Source organism: Dama dama, chromosome 9 (assembly GCF_033118175.1).
Source record: "Dama dama isolate Ldn47 chromosome 9, ASM3311817v1, whole genome shotgun sequence".
NCBI classification, from domain to species: Eukaryota; Metazoa; Chordata; class Mammalia; order Artiodactyla; family Cervidae; genus Dama; species Dama dama.
In genome coordinates this window covers 46,998,117-47,022,449 of record NC_083689.1, presented here as the reverse complement: position 1 = coordinate 47,022,449, position 24,333 = coordinate 46,998,117, and the positions used below count along the sequence as shown (strand labels likewise).

General features: G+C 59.3%; 1 protein-coding gene across 3 annotated transcripts; it reads right to left on the bottom strand.

Moving 5' to 3' along the window:
* Positions 1-989: 989 nt before the first annotated feature.
* CSNK1G2 (casein kinase 1 gamma 2) lies at positions 990-24,332 on the bottom strand. Of its 3 annotated transcripts, none has more exons than XR_009694152.1 (12): positions 23,140-23,291; positions 9,792-10,223; positions 3,767-3,807; positions 3,572-3,641; positions 3,345-3,493; positions 3,015-3,249; positions 2,856-2,941; positions 2,686-2,770; positions 2,463-2,586; positions 2,250-2,333; positions 2,033-2,139; positions 990-1,904 (listed from the first exon to the last, which is right to left on the bottom strand). XR_009694152.1 is itself a non-coding variant. In XM_061151283.1 (12 exons), the coding sequence occupies exons 2-12, from the start codon at positions 9,973-9,975 to the stop codon at positions 1,850-1,852; spliced, it is 1,245 nt and encodes a 414-aa protein (XP_061007266.1). In that variant the 5' UTR covers positions 9,976-10,223; positions 23,140-23,288; the 3' UTR covers positions 990-1,849. The 3 variants fall into 3 exon arrangements, 2 of the variants coding, with proteins under 2 accessions (XP_061007266.1, XP_061007268.1); XM_061151283.1 differs by having other exon boundaries at positions 2,438-2,586; positions 23,140-23,288; XM_061151285.1 differs by lacking the exons at positions 9,792-10,223; positions 23,140-23,291 and adding an exon at positions 24,172-24,332 and having other exon boundaries at positions 2,438-2,586.
* Between the last annotated feature and the right edge of the window lies 1 nt (position 24,333).

Below are 24,333 nucleotides of genomic sequence, written 5' to 3'. Positions count from 1 at the left end.
AATTTCACTTATTTTTACCTTTGCTTCTCAAATCTGATCGGCTGGTTCTGAGTCCAGATTTTGTGTCTGTCCTTCGTGTTTCAATTTCTGATTCTAGGTGGTTTCACATCTTCCACTGCTGGGAGAGTCTTGTCCTTCTCAGGACCCATGTTATATTCTAGGGAACCTAGGGCTCCAGGCTGTGGGTTTGGGGGACCTCTACCCACCTTGGCTGGCTGCCCCCAAGGCCCGGCAGGGGTAGGCGGGAGGCCAGGCTCCTGGAGGAGCTGGGCACATTACTTATTTCATGGGTAGGACAATGCATGCCCCAGGCCTTCCTCATGTTGTCGTGACTTGGGTCCCTGTGAAGCTGCTCCAGGAGCCACTACGGTCTCTGTCAGGCCAGAGTCAGAGGGCAGCGTGGTCGGATCCTAGTGAGGGCCCACCTCCTGGTCTGCAGACGGCTGTCTTCCTGCTGCATCCTCTGAGCAGTGGTCACTCTTCCTCTCTGTATAGGGACCCTGGCCCCATCCTGGGGGCCCAATCTCCTAAGACCGACCCCACTGAGGGTTTGGCGCAAACTCTAGGCCCCCAAGAGGGCGTTTCCTCAGCCATCTCAGGGCTCCTTGCTTTGCTGCGGGGTTCACTGGAGACCCAGCCATCCAGACACGGCTGAGGCCTTTCTGCTCCTGGAAGGGAATCCGTCTGAGTGGGGGTTTCAAGTGGATTTGTGTAAACCGGGACAAAGTTCCCAATGCTTCATGTTCGTATTTGTGGCTCCTCTGTTCTCACTGTGATGTAGTTAACTGATTTTCCCACTTGCCGCCAATAAACCAACCCGGTTCTTATCTCCACTTCAGTCCTCTTGTTACCCACCTCTGTTTCTCCTGAGCAGAGGGTTGCTACTCCCTGGCTCCCTCCCCAAGTCGTGTGCCTCCTTTCCAGACACCCAGTCTTGCGTGTCCCTTCCTAGACACACCCCTTTGACAGACTGGACACCATGCTGGGAATTGGTTTCATTTTCCTTTATTTTTTTTAAAAAAGCCCCTAAGTTCTATGGCTTCCAGGAAGCATCAGAGAAACGGAAGTGCCATTTCTGTACACTTTGTAAAGCCAGACCTAGACGCACGCACCGCGAAGACGCCCCAGCTGCTCTACCCGCAGCTCGCGGCCCCAGGGGACCACTGGAACCGCACCGACGGGGCTGCCCGCTCCACACACACCTGCGGGGCTCAGACAGGCTTTAAGGCGCTTGTCTCCAGGCTCGGCCGGCAGCGCGGAGCGACACGAAGAGCCGGCACACGCGCCGCCCACGGGCCTCGAGGTGGCTGCCCCCAGCCCAAGTTCAGGCCGGCGGCTCCGCCGACAGGTGCCCAGGACCCCTGAGGGCCGCGCCTGCCGGCCCAGGCTTTGGTGCAGCATTTTGGTTGGGGGCCGCCCCCACCCCGCCTTCCCCTCCAGTCTGGGGAGGCCCAAGGCGGGCTCACCCCCGGCAGCAACGCCCCGCAGCGCCCCCTCGAGAAAACGGCCTTTGGATCGAGGGAGACAAGCTGGACTTTATGACACTAACGAGCGGGCGGCGGTGCTGGCGGCCGCTCTACTCACTCAGCAGACGCGGGCGGGGGCGCAGGGCAGGGCAGCCGCCGTGGTTTCTCTTTTCCTTGTTTTAAATAGTTAATGCTCTCGGAGGGGAGTACTAGACACAGGTGTAGAAATCTCGGCCAAAGTCTTATGTGAAGGTCGTGACCCCGCGCGGGGGGGCGGCAGCGCTGCCGGCCTGCAGTCTGCGTCCGGCTGTGGCCAACGCGGCCGTGGACAAGCTGGCCCCGGGGGGCTACAGCGGGAGGATTCGGGGGTCACTGCCTTGGGGTCACTTGTGTCGCTGCAGCGATTTTCTCTTTCTCCTTTTGAAGAAACAGCAGCACCTGGAAGGGGGACACAGGCTGGAAGGGGGCACAAGCTGCAGAAGGGGTGAGGGTGGAGGAGGAGGGACAAGGGCGCAAGGGGGCAGACCCAGGACACCCCTGCTTCCCGTCCCTGCCGCGGGCCTTACTTTGTGTCGTCAGCCACCTCCACCTCTGCAGGGGCTGTGATGGGGGCGTTGGAGTGCCCAGCGGTGGGGTCGTCGGCATTCAGCTCCCCGTTGGTGGAGTTGAGTGCCTGCAGGGGAAGGGGGCGGGGAGTCATGTAGGCCCCGCCTGACATCTTCCCCCTCCCCCCCCCCCCCCCAAAAACACACACTTTGGTGCGGCCCTTAGCCCGGCACTCACCTGATTTTTGCTGTAGAGCAGGGCTTTCTCTCGAACCTGAGGCTGCGCGGGCAGGTCGGAGTGAGCCGTGCCGATGGGCGTGGGCTGCACGCGAGCGAAAGGCAGCTGAGGCTCGGCTGGGGGCCCTTGCCAAACGCCCCCACCTGCCAGGGGCCCCCTCCCGTGCCAGCCCCCCTCCCTCCACATACCAGGGGCTTCCCGGCCCAGTCGTACTCGTAGTCAAACACGAAGCCGCTGCGGTCAAAGAGATCGGTGAAGAGCTTGCGCAGGTAATCGTAGTCCGGCTTCTCGAAGAAGTCCAGGCGCCGCACGTAGCGCAGGTAAGTGGCCATCTCCTCTGCAGACACCAACAGAGCTAGTGGAGGCCCGGGGCGGGGGCACTGGGCAGGGGTCTGCAGAGCAAACGGGCCAGGATACGTGGGGAGACGACTCTCACCTGGGAAGCTCTCACAAAGCACCTCGATGGGCGTGGCCCGCTTGGTGTCCCCGATCTTCTGGTAGCGTTCTTTGAGCGTGTCGGCCTGCGGGGGAGTGCGGTCAGCACCTTGGCCGGCCCGCCCACCTGCGGGAGACCTCCGGCCTGCCCACCCGGCCTGGCCCACCCACCTTCAGACCCTGCCAGGGCAGGCTGCCGCGCAGAAAGTACATGAACATGTGGCCCAGCGCCTCCAGGTCATCACGGCGACTCTGCTCTGCGGGGGACAGCAGGTCAGCACGGCACTCCCAACCCCCGTCCCCTGCCCGGCCCACACACCACCCACTCACCCTTGCCCAGGTGCGTGTTGATGCTCATGTAGCGTGCCGTGCCTGTCAGGCTCTTGTGCTCGCGGTACGGGATGTGCTTCTTGGTCTCGGGGTCGATGTACTCCTTGGCCAAGCCGAAGTCGATGATGTGGATGGCGTGTTGCCGCTTCGTGCCCGGCCGCCCCACTAGGAAGTTCTCCGGCTTCACATCACGGTAGATGAGGCTCTTGGTGTGCACGTACTCCATGCGCGTGATCTGCCAGTGCCCAGGCGGTAGGTGGGCCTTAGCCCGCTCTCTGTGCCCCCAACTCCCACCCCCCCCCCACGCCCCCGCCCCAGCCCAGCCCGCACCAGCTGGATGGCTATCATGAGCACCGTCTTGAGCGTGAACGTGCGGTCGCACAAGTCGAATAGGTCCTCTAGGCTAGGCCCGAGCAGCTCCAGCACCATGGCGTTGTACTTCCCGCACGGGCCGAAGTAGTAGACCTGAGGGACGCCCTCTGCGGATGGAGGACATACAGACTAGCGCAGGGCCCAGGCGGGCTCCCCCGGCTCTCCCACGCCCGGCCCTGGGGTACCTGCGGCGCTGAGCTGCTTGTAGAAGCGGTACTCCAGGTGCAACTGCGGCGCCCGGGACTTGATGGGCTCCTGGGAGGGACGAGAGGACGCATGGGCGGTACGCAGGGCGCGGTCCTGCCCTCCTCCCGCCCCGACCCTGGCCAGGCCCATCGGGACAGCTGCTGCTTGGGGCTAGGGGGAGGGCTTGGACTCACCAATTTGATAGCTACGTATTCATTTGTATAGAGATTCTTTCCTGTGGGAGAAGCAGCACGTCAGGTCCGCGGGACTTCCAGCCCACGAGACCGCGAACCACCCACCCCTCCAAGGGGCATCTTCCTGTTCCCCCCACAGCACTCCTTGCGCTTTTCCCCTCCTTTCCCAGTCTGGGAGGGAAAAGGATGCCTGCAAGGGGCTTTCCCCCCGGCTGTGAGCACCCCCACCCATCCCGTCCCCAGGCCAACTCTGCCTCCGCCCACTGGGGGCTGCTCCCCTATCCTCAGCGGGATCCTTCCCGCCAGCACGCCCACGCACTCCACTTTCTCCCATCTAGAAGAGTGAACACAGAACAGAGTCCTGGTGACCCCAAGGCCCTTCTTCAGCTCCGGAGACCTGGAGGAGACATCCACACAACCCCACACCCTGTCTCTGTCCCCAGATGCTCTCTGAGCCCTCCTCCACCACGCCATTTGACCAGCACTCACCCCTCTCAGTTCTAGGGACCCTCGAAGGCGCCCCCCAAACCGCACCCTGCCCATAAGTCCAAATAGTTAAGTTGTAAACCTCTGCTGGACAAGCCCCACCGCCTCACTGTGGAGCAAGGGCCCCAGGCCAGGAGCTCCTTCTCCAGCCTGAGGCTTCCTAGTACAAAGCCCATTGGGAGGAAAGTAACCTGTGTCCTTGGCTTAGAAACTGACATGCCTGCAGCAGGAAGTCTCCCGTAGCCCCTCAGCAGCCACCTGGCCCTCCAGGTGTGCATGGAGAACCAGCTACTGTGCTCAACCTCATAAAACTGCAAACACAAAAGTTCCAGAACCACTGCGCAGGCCATCTTTTCACCTGCTAGTTGCCACCCTTGGCTGAGCCCCAGACAGCGCCCAGGGGTGGCGGCCTGTGTGCATACCCAGCAACCTGCCGCACCCTCTCTGCCCCTCTCAGCACCAGCCGGCCACCCTCTGGGGCCTGAGTGCCAGCAAGCCCCACGGCGTGCTGTGCCCCCAGGAGACCTCATGCTGAATCACCCCACTGCTGCATCTTGCTTCTGAGAGGGTCCAGCGTGGGAAGAGGCCTCAGCTAACCCTCCATCCCCCTGCAGTGGGACAGTCTGAGTGCCCAAGGTACTGGGCACATCTGCCCCACTCATGGGGTGGCTGAGACACCGATCTATAAGACCACACAGGCTGAAGCCAAGGCCCACATGCCTGTCATATCAGCTCCCTCCTCCCCCCATCCTGGGTCTCCCATCACTGTGGCCCCTGCCTGGGGTCTTCAGCTCAGCCCCTGCTCCTCCAGGGCCTCGGTTTCCCCTATGGTGCACAATCAGCTGGTCAATTTCCCCAGAGACCTGACAGCATGGCCCCCAAGTCTGCAGAGGAATCGTGTCTTGGGAATTAACTTCACAATGCACTTAGTGCTCAGCGTAGGGCGCATACCACCTTCGTTAGGTTTATCCTGGAGGCACCTGGAGGGTAGATTTTTAAATGTTTCTCTTCCAACTGTAGCTCCAACAGAGAAATACAGCTGGTCCATGCTGGTACACCTAGCAGCCTTACTAAACTCACTCCCTCCTGTTTACTGAGCGGCCACTCTGGCCTCCGCACATGGACAGTCAGGCTGTCTGGACGGGTCACACATGTTTCTTCCTGTCCCATCTTTCCACATTTGGTCCATTCACTGCCGCTGTCGGGAAAGGGTACCCTCTGGGACCCCTCCTGCAGCCTCTATTCTTCCATTCCGATGAGTAAGACACCCGTGAGCAAGGAGAGAAAGCCTCCATCTAGTCCTGGTTGTCAGATTTTGAGTAAAAAACAGGCATGCTTCTTGTGACCCCCCAACATTTTATTGTGAAAGCTTCAGATACAGAAAACGCAAGAGCCAGGGGCACGAAGCCTGCACCCTCGCCGCCAGGCTCGTCAGCTCATGGTCTGCTCTGCTCTGCCGCACGGCTGCACAGTTGTCACCTGTTCGTTCTCAGATGCCTCTCAAAGTTGTAGACCTCAGTCCCCTGTTCCCTAAGTACTCCAGCCTGCAGACCACCTTCAGTCTGTACTCAGTCCCTGTTTTTCCCTTGGGAAGCGACATTTATCACTGAAGAGCCCTACATGAGCTCTGTGCCACCCCACCCCATCAGGACAGAGCACATCCCACTCACCTCCCCAGAAGAGGCCTTCCTTCGGCAGCGCGTCACTTCTTGGCCAGGTCTGCTGGCTTGTCCTGCCCTCCACACCCCCAGCCGCCTGGCCGCTGGCTCCTGGGAGGTGTCTGCTTGGATCTCACGCCCAATTTTAATCGCACCGCCTGTCTTCTGACTGAGCCATACCTGTTTCCTGTGCCGTGGACACTGGCATTTTGTCCAGGGGTGCTCTGCAAACAGCACCTCCCAGTATGCAGCTCGCCTGCTCCTGCTCTTAACAACACTTCTGGATGTTTAAACTTCGATGATGTCTAACTGGTCCCTTCCAGTAAATAGTGATCTTCTTCTATGTCTTGTGGTAGAAACCTGATGTTTTGCTGCATGTGTGAGCTCTGGGGTTCAGCTGAGTTTAAGGTGAATGTGTGGTCTGTGCACACGCACATGCGGGCAACTAGAGTCCGTGGTTACAGTCTCCCCGTGGACCTCAGGTGTTCTGGGCTTGGCAGACTGTGTGAAGAGTAAGAGTCTGTGAGGCCTGATGAAGAACAACTCAGGGGGGACACTGTGAGCAGAACGGAGATGCCAGGGGCTGCCCAGGGCAGGAGCAGGCTGCAGACACTGCATCCAGGGCACGGAGACTCCCCGAGCTCCCCTCCATTCAGCTGAAAACCCGGAGAGCCCATATATTGGGAGGGGCGTGACTCCAGCCCTTAAATAATGTCTTCTCTTGGGCCAGCCTATCAAAGCTGCAAGCCAGCCCCTCATGGGTTCAAGATGAGTCCCCAGGATGAAGCATAATCCAGACCTCACAGGTGCTACCCACGTTGTCCAACAACTGATCAAACATCAGTACACATGTGAAAAACGAACAGGACCGTAAGAAGGAAAAACAGAATCAAAGGGACCCTAGAAACTGGTGTTTAAAATAGACAATGCAGACAGGAACCCTCCTACACTGCTGGTGGAAATGTAAGGTCGTGCAGCCACTGTGGAGAGCAGTATGCAGATTCTTCAGAAATCTAAAAACAGAGCTGCCATATGATCCTCCAACTGGGCATATATCTGGTGAAAACTCTAAATTCAAAAAGACACAAGCACCCCAATGTTCACAGTAGCACTGTTCACAGAAGCCATGACAGGACATGGAAGCAACCTAAATGTCCATGGACATTTAGGTGAGTGGATTGAAGATGTGAGACATATATACAATGGAACACTACTCAGCCATAGAAAAGAATGCAATAACGTCATTTCCTGGTGGTACAGTCGATAAAAATCTACCTGCCAATGCAGGGAACACAAGTTCCATCCCTGAGCCACAGCTACTGAACCCATCCTCAACAAGAGACGCCACCACAATGAGAAGCTAGTGCACCGCAAGGAAAAACAGCCCCTGCTAGCCTCAACTAGAGAAAGCCTGAGCACAGCAAGGAAGACCCCACAGAGCCAAAAATAAATTTTTTAAAGAAATGAAAAAAAAAACAAAACAATGTCTATATATGTGTAACTAAATCACTTTGCTGTAAGGTAGAAATTAACACAACATTATAAATCAACTATACACCAATTAAAAAATAGCTACTTTAAGTATATTCAAGAATTAAAGGAAAAGTGCAAAATTAACAAGCAGATGGAAAAATCTCAACAGGAAAAATAAGAGGAATCAAATGGAAGTGAAAAATACCATGTATGAAATGAAAATTTCAGTGGATGTACCTAATACATTATAGATGCTGCAGAAGAAAAAAAAGAGTGAACATACAATAAAGAAATGAAAGCTGTCCAGACTGAAGAAAGAAAACAAGCTGGGAAAAAACTCAAAGGAACTTGAGGGACCTGTGGGCTAGCATCAAACACTCCTGACAGGCTTCTCATGTGGCTCAGTGGTAAAGAATCTGCCTGCCAACGCAACGCCCGGTCCAGGAGGACCCCACATGCCACAGAGCAACTGAGTCTGTGTGTCACAAGCTGCACTCCAGAGCCCGGGAGCTGCAGCACCTGAGCCGGTGTCCTGCAGCTACCCCAGAGCCTGTGCTCTGCAAGAGGAGAGGCCACTGCAAGGGGAAACCGAGGCATTGCCACTAGAGCGTAGTCCCAACTCACTGCAAACACAGAAAAGCCCACACAGCAACGAAGACCCAACGCAACCAAAAACAAACAATTAAAACAACAACACACTCCTGACCATAAGTGACTGGAGTACGAGAATGAGAAGAGACTAGACAAAGGTAGAAAAAGTATTTGAGGAAATAATGGCAATCCTTGCCCAAATTCAATGAAGAAGCGCGCAGATCCTACAAACTCAATGAACCCATAGCAGGATAAACAGAAAAGCATACCTAAACAAGGCAGAATCAAAATCTGAAGCCAAAGATAAAAAGAAATCTTTGGGGGCTTCCCTGGTGGTCCACTGGTTGGGACTCCACTCTGCAATGCTGGGGATACCAGTTGATCCCTGGTCAGGGAAGATCCCACATGCCATGGGGCAACTAAACCTATGTGCCACAACTGAACCCACGATCTCAAGCCTGAGAGTTGCAAATATTGAACCCTGCACACCCTAGAGTTCGTGCTCTGCAACAAGAAGTCACTGCAACGAGATGCCCATGCACTGCAACTAGAGAATAGCCCCTGTTGCAAGTAGAGAAAGCCTGTGCCCACCTTTCTGAAAACCCAGAGCAGCCAAAAATTAAAAAAAAAAAAAAGAAAGAAATCTTTGAAAACAACCAGAAAACAAGACATACGATACACAGAACAAGGCTCGGCATTAGTCACTGGGGAAAAGCAAATGAATTCCATATTAGGCACCATTTCACACCCACCAACATGCTCAGAATGGAAAGCGGGCAACCCGAAGTGCAGAGGAGACTGTGGGACATCCAGCGCTCTCCTGTGCAGCCTGCAGGGTTTAAAGAGATTCCCCAGCTCCGGAAACCAGTCTGGCGGTCCCTCATAAGCACCTACACTCTAGAAGAGCGCCCCGGGGCGGTTTTATTCACAACACCCCAGACCTGGGCACCGGTCCCTCAGCAGGACGAGAGGAGAGAGGAACCCAGAGTCACGTAGGCAGGCGCAGGAAACCATGTGACTGAGCAGCGGGGGCGGGCGGGGGCACCGCGCTGAAACCGCTGGTGCTCCAGCCCTGACCAACCTTTACACATGAAGGGCACAGCACGCAACACGGTGGTGTTCTGTATCTGGGTTTCGGAGCAACCACTGAACCTGGATTCTTAAAAGGCATTTTCTGCTGAAATTACCCAGACCTGTGCGGTTCAGGCTGCCGCCCCAAATGCCAAGGGCATGACCCAGGGGTGTGAGTGCTGTGCGCGTGTCCGTGAGAGCACGTGCAGATGCTTAACTCCGCAGCAGGGCTGAATTTCAGCCCCATCAGGGGAAGCTGCGGTCAGGCAGTGGGTGGTGCGGGCCAGGCTGGGGGGAACCCATGGGGGGGGGGGTGGGTCTGTGTCTCCCCCGCCCACACCCCTGCCATCAGCAGCCTGGCCCCGTCCTTGAACCTGGAGCCCTGGAGCCTGGGCGGCGAAGCTCTGACGGCCCCACCCCAGCGCCCTTGGAATCTGCCAAGGTGCAGACTCTGGCGGGCCTCTCCACCCAGCCTCACGGGGCTGCCGGACACATTTGACACTGGCAACAACAGACACGAGCTGGGCAATGACCACCAGACAGGGACTCGGGATCGCCCAGAGCTCACCACCAAGGGCTGTGCAGGATACGCCCCCGGTCCTCCGCTCTGCCCCGTTGGGTACCATGGGCCAGAAGCCCCCAGCACAACTGCTCCTTCCTTGGGGGCAGAAGCCCCACTTACCTGTGTCCCGTCCCCACGACTCCCACCGCCCCCGGGGTCCCAGACGTGATCGCGCGGGGCTCACCTAGCCGGAGCTCCCCGAAGTTGCCACAGCCTATCTTCTTCCCGACCCGGAAGTTGGGGCCCACCATCAGGACCCCCGAGCTGGTCCCCGAGCTGCGGACGCCATGGCTGGCCCGGCCGGCGGCCTTGGACATTCTCCGGCCCTCCTCCGACTCCCCTTTCCCTCCTTTCTTGTCAAAATCCATAAGTTTGTGGTACCCTGGCCTCTCCACGGTGACTCTGCTGCCGTGCAAATCCGGCTCCACGGAGACCTGCGGTCGCGGCGGCTCTTCGGGGCTAACACCCCATGGCGCCCGGCGCGCTCCAGCTAGTGGGACGCGGGCGCGCGCGAGGGCCCGGCCGCAGCACTCATCTCGGTGGCCTCCGGGTCGCGCATGGGGGGAGGACTCATGCTGCTGACGGGTCCCGGGGGCTCAAATCTCGTGGGTCTCGGCTGGAGGAGAAACAGAGGCCCAGGTTAGAAAGACACGCGCCTCCCCTACACGTGCCCCGAGGTCCAGAGCACAGCCTAGCTGGACCTGGGACTGGGCCTTTCACTGCTGGTGGAACCTCCTTCTGGAAAGATCTCTGAGGCACTGGTGCAACCTGGAGCCTTCTGGGGGCTGAGGGGTGGGAGGTTCAGGCCTCTTGAGAATCCCACGCATCCCCTGCTGCCCGCCCCCGCCCTCCCCAAGGGCTGCAGGATGGCTCTGTGGGCAGGGGAGATGCCCAATTGAGTGACCGAGGCGCCACCCCCGCCATGCAGCACTGAGCCCTCCGAAGAGGACAGATGCAGAGCAGTACATGCAGGGGCCTTGGAGACAGGACCGACCACTGACATGGGGACTCCAGAGATGCCCCTCCCTCCCCCACCCAATGTCCAGGGCACATAGAGGTCCCTGGGCCTCGTTCCAGGAGCTCATGACCCTGTGGTTAGGTGGGTGACCCACTGCTGCGGGACAGAAAGCAGGCAAGGAGGGGCTACGGAAGCCAACACCAGCCTGGCTTCATTTGGCCCAGTGGCCCCTGCCTTGACAGGGCTGGCTGGGCACATGTTGCTGGGGTGAGTCCGGCTTGGCCTCGCCAGTACAAAGCTGGGGTTGTGGACCGGATGGCAGGCACCCCAAAAGTCCCCCAGGTTGCAGGAGAAGCAGCCCAAGCCAGGGGTGTGGACACGCGGGGCAGGTGCCCTGAAGCAACCCAGGCTGTATCTGTGGTGTGGGCTCCTCCCTCCCCCCAGCCCTCCCTACACCCTCGTGCAGAGCAGTCACCCTGTGTCCAAGACAGAGGAGGGTCTCCCCTGCCAGCCATCCCCTTCTCTCAACCACAGTTACTACACCCTCCAACAGGCCCTCACTGCCTCCCGTTCTTTCACACCAAAGTCACAGGAATCTCTCTAGAAAGAAAACACTAGCGTCCTCCTCTAACACCTCCCTAGCCCCACTCTGGCCCAGACTGGCCACCGTGAGGCTCACACCTCTGCCCCTCCCTACCAGGCACTCAAGGGCTGACACCTGGTGAAGGCCACGCCCACTTAACAGCCAGGGTGAGGTGAGGCCAGAGGTGGCTCCTTCCCGGAGGGTAGGGCATACCAACACCAGGGCCCTAAGGTTTCAGCAGGATCAGCTCTGTAGAGCCTGGGGCCCTGGCCCCTGAATGGGTGCCCACACAGCCTGCAGTGCTGATGGACAGAAGGGCCAGGCAGCCCCCTTGTGTCACTGACGGCACAGGTGCCAAGAACAGGCCCCAAAGAGGGGACCCCCTGGGTACATGCCCAGAGGCAGGACCACAAGCTGGTAAGACTGAGGCCGGGGTGCTCACACACACGTGTACACACCAGTCCTCGCTTGGGCACAGCCCAGGAGTCCCAGACAGGCAGGAGCCCGGGCTTCAGGCCAAACCTCACTGCTTACAGCTGGCGGCTCCCACGCTTCCCAACCACACAAACAGCGTGCACAATCCGACCCCAGCCAAGACCCGTGCACCCAGCTCCACCGCTGCTGGGGTTCCTGGCGGCCATGTCCACCTCCGAGCAAGGGCCCAGCCTGGGGCCGTGTGAATGCGGCTTTTACACCAGCAGCGTGTGCCCCTCCTGAGACCAGCGCCCTAGCACCTGTGGACGAGACCCCCCTCACCGGGCTCACGGGCGCTGGCCTGGCCAAGCAGCTGCTGCTCCGCCTACACCTCCATCTCCATTGGTCGCGCTTATGGGAGACTGGCCGGAACCACTGCGACGCCAAGGGGGCACCAGACAGCAGGAGTGACCAGAGGGAGGGAGGGAGGAGCCTGACCGAGGAGCCGGGGGCTCAGGGCAGAGCAGGCTGCCCACCCCCCCACTCCACGGGCCGGCCTCCACCTCAAGGGGCCATGCTGAGCCCCAACTGCCCACAGTTCCCTGTGGGGGGAGGCTGTTCAACCTCAAGGATTTGGGAGTTAACTGTGAACAGCTGCTACAAATTTACAAGTAAATAACTACATTAAAAACATTAATATGTAGTAGAGAGCAAACGACTAATAGGGACCTACAGTAGAGCACAGAGAACCCTACTCAACACTCTGCAATGACCTATGTGGGAAAAGAATCTAAAAAAGAGTACATACGTGTAAACCTGTAACCGGTTCACTTTACTATACACCTTTACTAACACAACACTGTCGATCAACTCTACTCCAATAAAATTTAAAAGCACACAAAACGGCCAGCAAGCCTACTGGGGTGGAGACTGCATGCTTGGTTCTGAGTTCCTGGGACATCTTCATTCACATCTGGAGACGACGACCACGGGGCTTACAACCCCTTCCAGAGAGGACAGATCAACGGCTCTTACTAGACCTTGCTTTATGCTTGCAGAGTTGTGCTACAATCACCTCTGGCTCCAGAATGTTCCATCCCCCAAGAGGAAGCCTGTTCCCATCAGCAGTCACCCGCCTCAGCCCCTGACCACCAGGAACCCACTCTCTGTGTCCGTGGATTGGCCTGTTCTGGACGCTTCCCACCAGTGGACTCACGTCCTATGTGTCCTGTGTCTGCTTCTCTCACTGAGCATCGTGTGCTCAGGGCCTGTCCACGTGGTAGCGAGTGTCAGGGCTTCTCTCCTTTCCGTGGCTGAGGGATGCTCCTGGGTGTGGAGGGACACACTCACCCACAGGACACCCAGCTGTGTCCACTCTTGGGCCACAGTGAACAGAGTGGCTACAGTGCTTTTGCACAAGTTTCCAGGAGGCCACGTGCTATCCCCCTCCCGGGCACTACCTCCGGCTAGAATGGCAGGGTCAGGTGGAGGCTCTAGCTTAATTGCTGGAGGAACTGGAGGCTGCCTCCCGTCAACTGTCCCGCTCCCACCGGAGCCCTCTGCTGCCTCAGGGTGGTTCTGATCTGCATTTCCCCAATGGTCCTGCTCCACCTCCAGACACATGCCTTCCCCAGCACTCCCTCCCCCCACCCAGCACCAGACACACTCCTGTGAATCACTCATTGCCTGTGGGAACAGCACCCGCAGGGGATGGGCTGAAGGGCTGAGGGTCTTCACAGGGAGGCAGGACAAGGGCCTTCCCACCTTGAGAGGAGGTGAGCCCAGAAGCCAGGGTGCAGCCAGGCTCGGAGCAGCCGGACACCTGACTGCATGGGAGCTTGTGCCCATGACTCGGTAACACGCCCATGTGGGATTCCTGCAGAGAGCAAGCCATGCCCTGCAAACATCTGGGTACCTCCTGCTCCCAGACAACACACCTGCACAGGTGACCCTCCTTTCTCTGAAATCCTGCCAGATTCCACAACAAGCGGACACCAAAAGCCCCTTGCCCCCAGATGAACAATCAGAAGTGGTTTCCTGCCAGATTTTCTTTCCTCTAGGAAATTAACTAAAACACAGGTCCGCATGCACACCCCCACCCACAAAGGTGCACAGAGGTGGTCGTTAGAGCCCACGGGAAGCTCAAAGACAGCAAGGAGATGTCTACATTCTTCTGTCTCTGTGCCTGAGGACACTGTGGGCACTCCCACCAGGCGCTCCCGCCCACAAGCAGCAGAGAAAGAGCCAGGGAGTGTACAGCCGTGGCAGGACACTGTAGGGCCCCCAGGACACCCAGGGGGTGGAGGAGACATGCATGGAGGTCTGGAGGGACAGCAGCCCAACCAGGAAGACCACGTGGGAACAAAGGAGGGGAGGGGAGGGTTGGAGATTGGGGCTAGACATCCTGGCCAACAAGATGTGGGTGCGTCCACGTCGATGGAAGAATGGTGGGCAGGGGCCTTGCAGTCCCCCATGCTGCTGCTGTGACCTACTCATCCCTCACAGGCAGGGACTAAGGTCTGCGTCCCACTTTGTGCAAACTGTTTTTATGGTGCAGCATCACCAAACGTCACTCTGCCCGGACAACACATACAAGGAACCCTCCAGACCTTACTTCCCTGTACTCCAACCCCCAACTCTCCTGGGAGGCCCTCCCTGGTCAGCAGCACAGGGCGCCCGCAACAGCCGGTGTCCTGCTCTGACAGACTCCATTCTGAGCCGTGACCCCTGGTCAAGGCGGGTCATGCTCTCAGCCCCACCCCGAGATCCACAGCGGCCTCTTCACCTCTGTCTGGCCTCCAGCTGCAAACCTTTCTGAGCCCGCAGAGCTGCCTTCTGAAAGCAGCAAAGCCAGGAGACCTGCGCCCTCAGGCTGGCTGGGAGGCCGCAGGGTGCAGGACGCAAGGCTCAGGGTAGGGACAGTGCCCCCCACAGACCCTCCTCCAGGGCTGCCTTCGGGGACCCTGGTAATGCCCAGCGCCTACTGTAAGTGAGCCTCTGCACCAGGAGCACCGTGTCAGCCCCCATGCCCAGAGTCACGGGGGTCCTGGTGTGCGGCACACGGACAGCAACCAGGCCTCAAACTAGAAGCTGTGGCGGATGTGCTGCCCCAGCCCAGCCCGCCAGCCCACGTGGCCCTGATGCGACACCAGAGGCCCGCCCCATCCGTCAGCCCCTGGACAACAGGGCAGGCGTGTGGCCACCACAGGGTCACCGCCTGCAGGGGACAGTGGACACCAAGGAGACAGGTGAGGAGGCCAGACCCTGACCCTCCCAGAGACAGGATGCCAGCGCCTACTCAACCCATGAACAGGAGCTACCACCCGCCACCCCACAGGGGTCTTCCTGGGTCCTCTCTTGGGACCTCGGGGGGGGGACGGCCAGAGCGAGTCACCGGCTGGCCTGCGGGGCACAGGAACAGCAGAATGGACACAGGACTAAAAGCAGAGTCAAACGCCGCCAGGAGCCTGGAAGCCGACAGGTGCCCCCGGCACACCTGGTGAACCGGGAAGCAGGTGTGTGTGATGTCAGCAGAGGCACTAAAACTCGAGGGGGGAGGGACACCCGGCCCTAAAGCAATCCAGTCTCACCCCACCAGTGTGCCCCAGTTCCTCCCAAGGGCACCTGGACTCACTCCTCACTCAGGGAAGGCCCCCCCGGCGTGTGGACTCTGCTCAGGTCCTCGTGGGGAACTTAAACCCCAGGCAGGCAGGGCTCCCAGCCTACCCCCAACCCTCCCAGCCCACACCCCCATTGACCCCCAGCCTGCCTTCCAGCTCAGGGGGCTTACCTGCTGCGTTCTCCTGGGGGTCCTCCATCTTGTCAGGGCCAGGGCCAGGCCCCTTGGCAGAGGCCCCAGGAACCCCCTTCTCTGACCGTCTCCACCCAGTGATGTCACAGTCCCTGCTGATGTCACGGGCACAGCCCTGGGCCAGAGGCAGGGTGCACCTGGAGGAGTGGCAGCGGCTTCCCTCCTGGGCGTGGCCCCACCACACCTGCAGGCTCTGCCATGGTAGCCACCTGGGAGCGCAGGGCTCCAGGGCGACCCTGGCCACAGCCCCCTCAAGCGCCTCTGGACACACACGTCCCCCTCCTCAGGAGTCACCCAGGTCCTGGGCCCCAGCAGCCACGAGTACCCCAAGTGCCAGGTGGTGCCATCCACGCACCACTCCCTGAAAGGGACCCGGGCTCTGGAGATGCGCCAGCCTGGGGGGCCGCAGCCTGGAAGCCTGAGGTCACTGACAGGTAGTGTTACAGCAGAGAGAAAGGGAGTGGGCCGAGAACGGGGACCAGACCCCAGGAAGAGGTCAGCATCCAAACGAAATCAAGCAGAAACGGTTCACGACCAGGGATTTACAGACAACGGAACACAACCCTGGATAAATGGGAAAGGAGGGGGCACCCAGGCAGGGGCTGCAGCAACCCTGAGGGAAAGGCCCTGTGCGAGGACACACAGGGTTCACTGAGAAGGGCAAGGAAGACGGTCAGAGCTCACGCTCAGGGTCATGAAGAGCAGGTGTGGGCAGATGCGCAGGTTCATCCAAGTTACAGACGAGCCCAGAAGAATGTGGGACTCAGAGCACTTTCCCTGCAGCCTTTCCAAGGACTTAACATGTGCATGACAAACCCCACGGCCCCAGCCCAGCAGTCGGCAGGCCATGTGCTTGCTGGAGTGACCACCAGCTGGCTCCCTGGGCACACTTGAAAACCCCCACGACTGAGAGCTGAGAGAGAGAGATGGGGAGATGAGGGATGGGGAGGGACACAAAAGGTGCTCAAACCCCGCATAACGCCTGCTGAGAAGGGACCAGAAGGCACAGAGCCGGGGCTAGGCGGCCACAAGTGAGAAGACAGACACATGTACGGAGACGGCTGTACCCCCCACAGGAGAGCCGACAATGGGCAGAGCCCGGGGGGCCTGGGGCAGAGAGGACGGGGGAAGCGCGGACCCTGGCTGAGGATGACACACCAGCACCGGCCCATCAGCTGCGACACGGGTGACAGTGAACTGAGGTGTGACCCACAGGGACCCCAAACTGATCCACAGACTCGCCATAAACCTAACACTGCTCTGAAACAGAGTCTAAACAGGTTGTTTAAAAAACAACCTCCACCACCTCTGGCAGTGCCCCCCAGAGCCCCCCCTCCCTCTACACGGTGCCAGGTGGGCACACTCCTGCCCAGGACCTTTGCACCCGCAGCCCAGCACCCGCCCAGCCCCTCGGCCTCCACCACAGAGCCAGCAAGCACCCGTCCCAGGGACACAGAGGCACCAGCCAGGAGCACGGCTGCTCCTTGGTGTCAGGGTCCACGACCCCCAGAGCAGAGCAGGGAGGACAGGCGATGCCTTGGTCAGTCAGAGAGAAAGACGGAGCTAGCACCGGGCGGGGACACGAGCCCTGAGAATAATGGAGACATGGGCTCTAGGGCCAGACGAGGGGGAGACACCTGATGACCTGCAGGGCAGCCTCCACGGTGCCCAGTGCCTGCCCCATGCCCAATGGAATCCTGGGCTGGCCTCTGCTAGCAGGTGCAAACTCTCCTGAGCTCAGAACGGTGGGGAGGGGGATAGGAGAGCTGGGCTGGACCACCCTCCAGAGTGTGTAGCCTCAGCCCAGGGCAAGGGGCTGTGCGGGCAGACATTAAAGATATTAAAGGGCCAGAGCACCTGCAGACCTGCCAGAAAACCACATGCCCTGTCTCCCCGTCTTACTGGAGCTGGCTGAGCATCACTCACCCACCCAGCTCTCCTGCTGGGGGAGATGGCTCCTTTAGTCTGGACGCGTCCTCAGAGGTCGGCACATCCGAGACAAGGACCCAGCCCCTCTGCTCAGGACTGGTGGGGGGTGGGGGGGACCAGCACCCACCCACCACGCAGGATCCCGTGTCCCAACTGGAGCCTCCCCAGACCTGGTGCAGCAGCGGGAGGGCCAGGCCAAAGCAAAGGAGCACACACCCCCGGGAGGATGGCTTCACTCCTGTGGGCGCAGCTGGAATGGTCTCTCACCCCAAGAAGGAGGAGACCCACGGCCGCTCCCAGTGGGGAGCGGAGCACAGCAAGCAGCCAGACCCGCCTGCAACACACCCATGGTGTGTGGGGGTTTGGAAGGACATCACTAACGTGTGAACAATGCCCACCACCTAGATTCTGAGTGAGTTCTCAAAACTTTCCCACGCTTGGTCGAAACACCCATTTTCCTCAATGTGTGTGTGTCTTCTGCCCCTGAAAAACACTGACGACAGGACGGGATAACGGTAACATGCGGCCAAGGCACCTGGCCCTGTGGGGCTGCAGTCCCTCCCGGCACCCAATACACCCGCTCAGAGGGGCGCCAGGATGAAGACCACGGGCCGGCCTGGGTGTCTGAGACATCAAGGGGCAGGGCCAGCCCTGGCCCACGTCCTCTGAAGGGCTGGCGCTCCAGAAAAGTGCAAGGCAGCAGGAAGATGGTCTTCCAGAAAATGGCCAGGGTTCCCAGGATCGGAGGAGGTAGAGACACTATGACCAAGGGTCAGACCCTAACCCAGGACAGGACACAGAACCTGGAGAGGGAGTCTGTGAGGACGGGGACAAACAGGACCCTCCTCCACGGCAGGTGGCACAGAAGACGAAGCAGCCACCATAGAAAACACAGCAATTCCTCACAAGAGTCACCACTCAATCTACTCAGTGTCCACCCAGGAGAACTGAGAACACGTCCACACAGACCTGTGTGCACAGCACACAGGCATCCACAGCCGCTACTCATGACGGCTACGAGGCCCACACAACCCAGTGATCACACGTGTCCCTCCACACGGGAGTGTCCTTCAACCAAGAAAAGGGGTGAAGCCCTGACATTCATTACCACGTGGAGAGACCCTGAGAACACGATGCTCAGTGAGAGCAGCAGACACAGAAGGACACACAGTGTGTGATTCCACTGATGGGAAACGTCCAGAACAGGCAGATCCACAGACAGAGAGTGGGGTAGTGGTTCTTGGGGGCTGTGGTTCTTTTGGGGTGACAGAATGTTCTGGAATTGACTTTAGTGATAGCTGCACAACTTGTGAATATACTAAAACCACCGAGGTCTCCTCTCCAGTGAACTTTATGGTCTGTGAGTTGTATCTTAATTAAAGCCAGTGTAGTGTGTGGCATCACAATAAAGCTGTCAGGAAGGGCGTGGGGCTGGGCGGGTAGCCCAGAGCAGGGCTCCTCTGTCCAGTGTGGGTCAAAGTCCGACCCTCAGGCAGCTGCCAGAGTCACACCTCCCACTCCTGTGACAGATGCAGTAACCATTTCAAACAGAAATCAAGAGGTGTGCACCCACAGGAAGTGAAGACGCAGAAGCCAGGGAGAAGGCAGGGAGGGGAGGAAGGAGAGCTTGGTCTTCCCCAGCAGCGCTGGCCCAGGCCGAGGGGACACAGAACTCACCCACTGCTTGCCCAGCGCTCTTCAAACCAGCCAGGGCAGCCACCTGGCTCATGCTTACCCACACCCACCCTGGGCTGCTCTCCCCACCCGAGCCACCCTGCTGGCCTCCGGCCCATCTCTTCCCATGAGCTGGCAGCACTCCAACCCTGGTCCCCCAGACTGGCCATGAGCTGGGGAAAAACCCCTGGCCGAGAGGCTGCATCATAACCACCAGATGCCCTACCTGCCCCCAGATGCTGCCTGCAAGGACCACACCTGATCGCAGAGGTTCCAAATCCAACCCACCAGCGACAATGCAGCCCTGAGCCCCAGACAGACAGCAGAAGGACGCAGCCCGGAGTGGCTAGACGTAGATTAAACCCCAGACACCCAGCAGACAACAGAAGTTCAGATAAGCAACGAGTTAACTTTTACTGCAAGTGTGTCCCACACACCACCCGGGGTACGTTTATACCAGGCAACTTTCAACCGTCTGTCAGGAACTACAATTGCGCCTGGTGCCCCACGCTTTATCAGCAATATCTGGCCACGCCTGACAGCAGTGCAGACAGCCTCCCGGCAGGACTCACTCCCCAGGGCCCTAATGTTTTTCTACTCAAGCTCTGTATTTGTTAAAATAGAGTGTTTCCAATGAAAATTTAGCTTCCAAATGGTGATAAGCCACACACACCCAAATATGAAGGATGCAAACTATCTCAACAGTAACCTCTCACACCAACTACACGTTTGACCGTATCTCAGATACCCCAAACTAAATGAGATAAACAGGTCACCTGTTTCTTTCTGCTAACCAGCACACTGTCCACCATCCACATAGCTCTCATCCTGTCTGTATCAGGGGCAGGGGCTGTGGGTCTTGACAGATACCTGTGCCTCCAAAAGACTTGGGACCACCTGCCCCCAGGGCACCAGCATGACCATTGTGGACTAGAAGTCGAGGCCAGGGCATGAGAGACGCCGGGCATGCCCTACAGCATGCCTGGGTTGGGGGCACAAGTCGGGGATGAGCCAGGCTGGAGCTTCTGGGCCGAGGGTCTCATCATAGACTCTCCCCCAGGCAGCCACACAGGAAGCCCCAAAAGCCCAGCCACAGCCTGGAGACCAGAAATAAACCAGGAGGGACCCTACGGTCACCCTTGGGCCAGCAGGAGGGTGACCTGAGGCAAGAGCAGGGGACATTGCCCTGCGGGGGGACCTCAGCCAGCCACCATGTCTGGTCCACAGGAGCAGTATTCCTCCTGACGTGCTTCCACAGACTTCCTGCTCCCAGGGGCAAAGGAAGGGGGCCTGTGGAGGCCCAGAGACAGGCTCAGGGAGCCTCTGAAATGGGCACCTGCAAGCCCCTCAGCTGCAGCTCACTGTGCACAGCAGGCTGGTGGGAAACCGACTGCCTTGCCACTGGGCAACGCCTGGACATTGTCCCTCTGTGGCTGCCCTAGAGAATGACCCGCTCCAGCCCCATAGGGTGGAGGGGACAGACTCGGCCTAGAGAGCGTGTCTGACACCCCTGCCTATAGCTTCAGAGGAAAGATGCCCATGTCCAGGGGCCAGCAGGTGAAGGGAGAACTAGGCCCAGGCAAAAAGCCCCATGACTGCTCCCTGCTGGTGTGAGAGTAGACGCCGAGGCAGGGCACCGATGGGGGCACAAGGGGTCCTGGAAGCCGCCAGTGCCTCAGGTTAAGCCACACAAGCAAAGGGCTGCCAGGCCCGTGGGTCTCCGTGGGCGGCTCCTGGGGAGGTGAGGCCTAGTACATGGTGTGATCAGGTTCCTATAATACGCCAGGCTCCCAGTGTGGGCCTGGAATGACCCCGCAGCCAACTCTAGAAGCCACAAGGAAGGGAGCCCTCAGGGCTTTGCGCCCTAGGCACCAGCCCCGTCCCTCTGTTGGACCCCTCTTCTCTCTCAAGCCCCTGGTCTTCCCAGAATTATCTCCCTTGGATTCTTCATCTCGGCCCACTCCCCATCTAGCTGCCCCGCACGCAGCCCCGCTGGGTCACCCACCAGGCTCCCAGAGAGCCCTGCCAATGTCCATCAGCTGGGCCCTGGGACCGCAGCGAGCATGAAGGGCACTGCAAACACTCATCAAGGTCCCATGGAGGCTGCGGGCCCCACAGTGAGCGACACTGCCCTGCAACCCTGCCCTGCAACCTGGGGTGGGGATGGCCGGACCTCCAAAATGGGGATCATGCTGGATCACGCCAAGGGTGACGTTTAAGCACAACTTTTTAATACTCTGAGGTGTGTCACGAACCAACAAGAAGTCGTGACGTGTGAGGTGTATCTGTTTCTACCTTTCAACAGTCATGCCGTGACCCAGGATGACACAGGACATGATCTGCACCTGGGTGCCCCCGCCCACCACCTGCAGGAGAGACTTCCGTTGCCTTTCCACTCATGCAGGGGCACTCCTGAGGAGCACAGGCCTCAGCAGGGTGAAGGTCCTCCTCCTGAAGGTCACTTGGGCCTCACTTACTCATATGTAGAAAGAAAGAGGGCTTGAGGACTCAGCCAGCAAGGCCCCCAAAGTGCCTGAATAAGGTGGGGCAGACACAGAACTGCTCAAGGTGGGACCTTCTGCACCACCAGGCCTTGGTCCCTGACCAGGCGACAGAAAGAATCCTGACTCGTGGCTAGAGCGCACCTGCTGCCTAAATCACAACAGCAAGGCCCCCATCAGGTGTGACAGCCCCAGAGAAACACCAGACACTGACGATGACCACGACCCAACCCGTATATACAACTCCTTTACAAAAACCCTTTCCAGGGAAACCAAAGGTGCCCCCCCACCACGCTGACCTGTCCGACGCCCCCCAGCCCTGCTGCCAACTCCCTCCCCAGACTAAGACCTTGTAAAGCCTCCCTGTAAGGCCTCTGTGGTGCTGGCAGGGAGGGGGGTAAGTCTAGAAACTTTCCAAGGCAGAGACCAAGCCCCACAACAGCCCTGAAGAGAAATGCTGCACCTCTGAGGCAGCCATGGCAAGTCCATCGGACAAGGCGTTCCTGGTATCCCATGCTGTCCAGGGGACGTGCCCCTGTCCCCGATACTGCCTTGGGAGGGCTGGGCCCTCCCTGAGTGCTTGCTCAGACCCACCACCAAATCCCCGCGGCTGTCCGGAACACCTCTCAGCTGGCTGGCTTCCCCGGAGCTGGATGAGCAGACAGGATGCTTTCAGTTTATTAAAAAAAAAATAAAAAAAAAAAAAACACCTCACCTACTTCCTCTTGCAACCCAGAGGTAATTACTAGGTAGTTAGAAGGAGGAGGAGATTCAGATGGAATCAGAAGCCACAGTGCAGAGGAGTCTGTGCTCACAGGACCTGCTGTCACAGTTCAGAGCCAGGTGACCATATACCTGTCCCCAACCCGCCTCAGAGAAATGAGACGGACCCAGAATTAGATAAGAAGGCCCAACAGCAGGGGGGTAAAAAACCAGAGCCCTGCCCAACGCCCGCTGCGGACCTTGGGGTCTCGCCCACAGCTGGGGTGGCGGTCCAGCCAGCTCCTTCCAGATCTCCTTCCCTCTCTCCACTGCCAGAGGCAGCAGACACAACTGGCCCCCGAATCTGGGAGCTGCCCCCCACCAGCTAGATTCCCGGCCCACACTAACCACCCCCATTCCATTTCTCAGAGGTTGGGCCACAGACACCACCGCAGGAGTTGAACTAAACATCTGGGGCTCCAGAGACAATGAGATGGGCCAGTAAAGTCTTGTCTAGCCCAGTGTGTGCTCCTGAGGGTGCTATAGTCAGCCTGCCCCCGACCCCAACCTCCAGCTGCAGAGCCCAGAGCAGGTCACAATTCGGTGGAAACACAGCAGATAAAAACAAACTCCCAGCAACGACCACAAACTTCCCCCAGCAGCTCAGTCTGTTCCCCTCGGGGGCCACATCCAGCCCCCCAGTGGCTACCCCCTTCCCTATCAGAGCCATCCTCCCCTCAGATTCGTGCTTCCCCACTCATCCCCCACACCCTGAGCCAAAGGAGCCCCTGAGGGTCAGGAAACGCCAACTGAGCCTGTCTATGTTCCTCAGGGCAGGGACGAAGCTGCCCAGAAGCCCCTCAGGATGGATGTGTGGACACCCCCGCGAACCCCAGACACTGGCCGGGCCTGGAGCCCCCTATGAAGGGGGCTGGGGAGAGAACGCTGGACTCCACCTACGTGCACGGAATCCTCCAGGCCGTTTCCTGCAAACAATGCCATCCGGAGGCCAAGGGAATAACCCAGCTGCCCAAAGCCGGCCCAGGACGACGCCCCGGACGTCAGGGCAGGGCTTTCCCTCAGGCCCCCAGCCCGGTCCTGAACGCCTCCCCTGAGAAAACTGGGGCAGAGGGAGCAGGCGAAGCGCAGGACAGGGAGGGGGTGGTGTGGCTGCCGGGCACGCAGACGTCGCCCCCCCGCCCCCCTTCATCTGAAGTGTTTCCGGAAAACAAAGCCGGTGGCGAGGGCGGAAGGGGGAGGCGCAGCCCGGCGAGTGCCGGGAGTTCCTGAGCGTCCCACAACAGGTCCCCCAGCACAGACCCCTCCTGCAGTTCCCCTTTCCTGCCCTTAGCTCCCCCCACAAATCTGCAGGGCCACAAAGGGGCGACTGTGCGCGCCAGCGTGGGGAGGAGCGACGGGCCCAGCGGAGAGGGCTAGAGAGGGGGAGGCCACGGGGAGTGGGCAGTGGGCTTGAGCACTTGGGGGGGCAGTGAAGGAGGGAGGTGGGGTGGGGCTGAGGGATGGACAGGCCAGCAGTCAGGAGTGACGAATCCGTGGAGAACACTGAGGTCTGAAGTGAGGGAACAGTAGGGTCTGGAGTGAGAAATGGAGGAACAGTGAGGTCAGTAGTGTGAGGATCTGTAGGGAGTGAGAAGTGGCAGGACCTGAGTTTGGGAGTCACTGACAACGACAACGTCTGGAGTGCAAGGGGGTGGAAACGAGGAGTTGGGTCGACAGTGTGGGGGTCACTGGGCTGTAGAGGCAGTTGAGGTCGCCGTGGGGGGTGCAGTCGGGAGTGCATGGGTTCACAGAAGCAGGTCCACATTGTGGGCGTCTGCGAAGACCGGGGGTCCGAACTGCGGGGTGAAGGGGGTGCGGGGTCTGAGGAGTCTTCGAGACATATGAGCAGAGGGTCTGGGGGTCGGCGGGGGTGGGGCCGCAGGACACGCGACGCGTGTCCGCCGCCGCCAGCGAGGGCGCGCGCGTCGTTACCTGACAGCCTCCGCCGCGGCCGTAGCCCCGCCGCCGGACTGGGCGACTCGGGCTCCCTCAGCAGCGCTGCGTGGACCCCCGCTCCGGACCCTGTTCGTGCTCCGGCTCTGGCTCCGGCGCCCACTTGGGTCCCCGCTCCCGCTCCCGCGCCGCCGCCGCCGC